Below are 1188 nucleotides of genomic sequence, written 5' to 3'. Positions count from 1 at the left end.
AAGCGGTGCCAATGACATGAAGAGCTTGGGTCTCACTCCAGATGCAGAGAGCGTCCAGTTCGTGGCCAATTCTGTGTACGCAAACATAGGCGACGTGAAGAACTTCGAGGCTGCGGAGGGCATAGAGGAGCCCCTGCTGCACGACATCTGTTACGCAGAGAACACGGATGACGCAGAGGACGAGGATGAGGTGAGCTGTGAGGAGGACCTCGTGGTGGGAGAGATGAGCCAGCCAGCCCTCCTCAGCCTCTCTGGCTCAAGCGATGACATCATCGACCTCACGTCTTTGCCCCCTCCCGAAGGGGACGACAATGAGGATGATTTCCTGTTGCGTTCCCTGAACATGGCCATTGCCGCGCCCCCACCTGGCTTCAGAGATAGTTCTGATGAGGAGGACTCTCAGAGCCAGGCTGCTTCCTTCCTCGAGGACAAGGAGCCAGGCGGCACCCTGCAGAACGACGAGATCCCCGTGTCCCTCATCGACGCTGTGCCTACCAGCACCGAGGGCAAGTGTGACACAGGCCTGGATAACACTGGCGTTTCCACGCTGGACACTCTGGAAGCTCTGTCCGTGTCAGAAGATCCGCAGACCAGTGACAATTCAGGTTCTTTCACGATTGTTACATTTATTCACTGATAGCCATATCCTTCCATCCCTTCAAGCCATCCGCCCTTGGAATCCTGTCATATGTCCTTCATTTCACGCATGTCCCGTTTCCCAAATGTGCTGAAACTACCATCATGGGTTTTCGTGTATGTGGTTTCCATTTTTTTTTTTTTTAAACATGTGGCACTTTTTTCCCCCCTATTTCCGGAACAACTGTGCAATAAACTCAGAGTCCTTACTGAAAAGGGAAAAACTTGGTATTGTTTTTAATACTAATGAATCCCATGTTCTTACGTGTCTCCTAGTGCCTGTGATGCATCCATTAACCACTTCTTGTTTTTTACGGCCTGCAGGTGTAGCCATCTTGCGGGCTTATAGTCCCGAGTCCTCCTCTGACTCGGGCAATGAGACTAACTCTTCTGAAATGACGGAGAGTTCTGAACTGGCCACGGCCCAGAAGCAGTCAGAAAACCTCTCCCGCATGTTCTTGGCCACTCACGAAGGCTACCACCCCTTGGCAGAAGAGCAGACAGAGTTCCCCGCCTCCAAAAGCCCTGCTGGGGGCTTGCCCCCAAAGGCCT

The 1188-nt window shown here is 52.7% G+C and overlaps 1 protein-coding gene across 1 annotated transcript in view; it reads left to right on the top strand.

Annotated features, from left to right (window-relative positions):
* FRMPD4 (FERM and PDZ domain containing 4) overlaps positions 1-1188 on the top strand; it is a gene marked incomplete at its 5' end in the record, with an annotated part of 11499 nt that overhangs the window by 6137 nt on the left and 4174 nt on the right. The window contains 2 exons of the mRNA XM_010847133.1: positions 1-605; positions 961-1184. Of these exons, the coding sequence (XP_010845435.1) occupies positions 1-605; positions 961-1184 (829 nt within the window). The remainder of the gene's footprint in view (positions 606-960; positions 1185-1188) is intronic.

This window comes from Bison bison, unplaced genomic scaffold, assembly GCF_000754665.1.
Source record: "Bison bison bison isolate TAMUID 2011002044 unplaced genomic scaffold, Bison_UMD1.0 scf7180017849368, whole genome shotgun sequence".
NCBI classification, from domain to species: Eukaryota; Metazoa; Chordata; class Mammalia; order Artiodactyla; family Bovidae; genus Bison; species Bison bison.
Note: the sequence above shows the minus strand (reverse complement) of the source record. Positions and strands in the feature narration are given on the sequence as shown.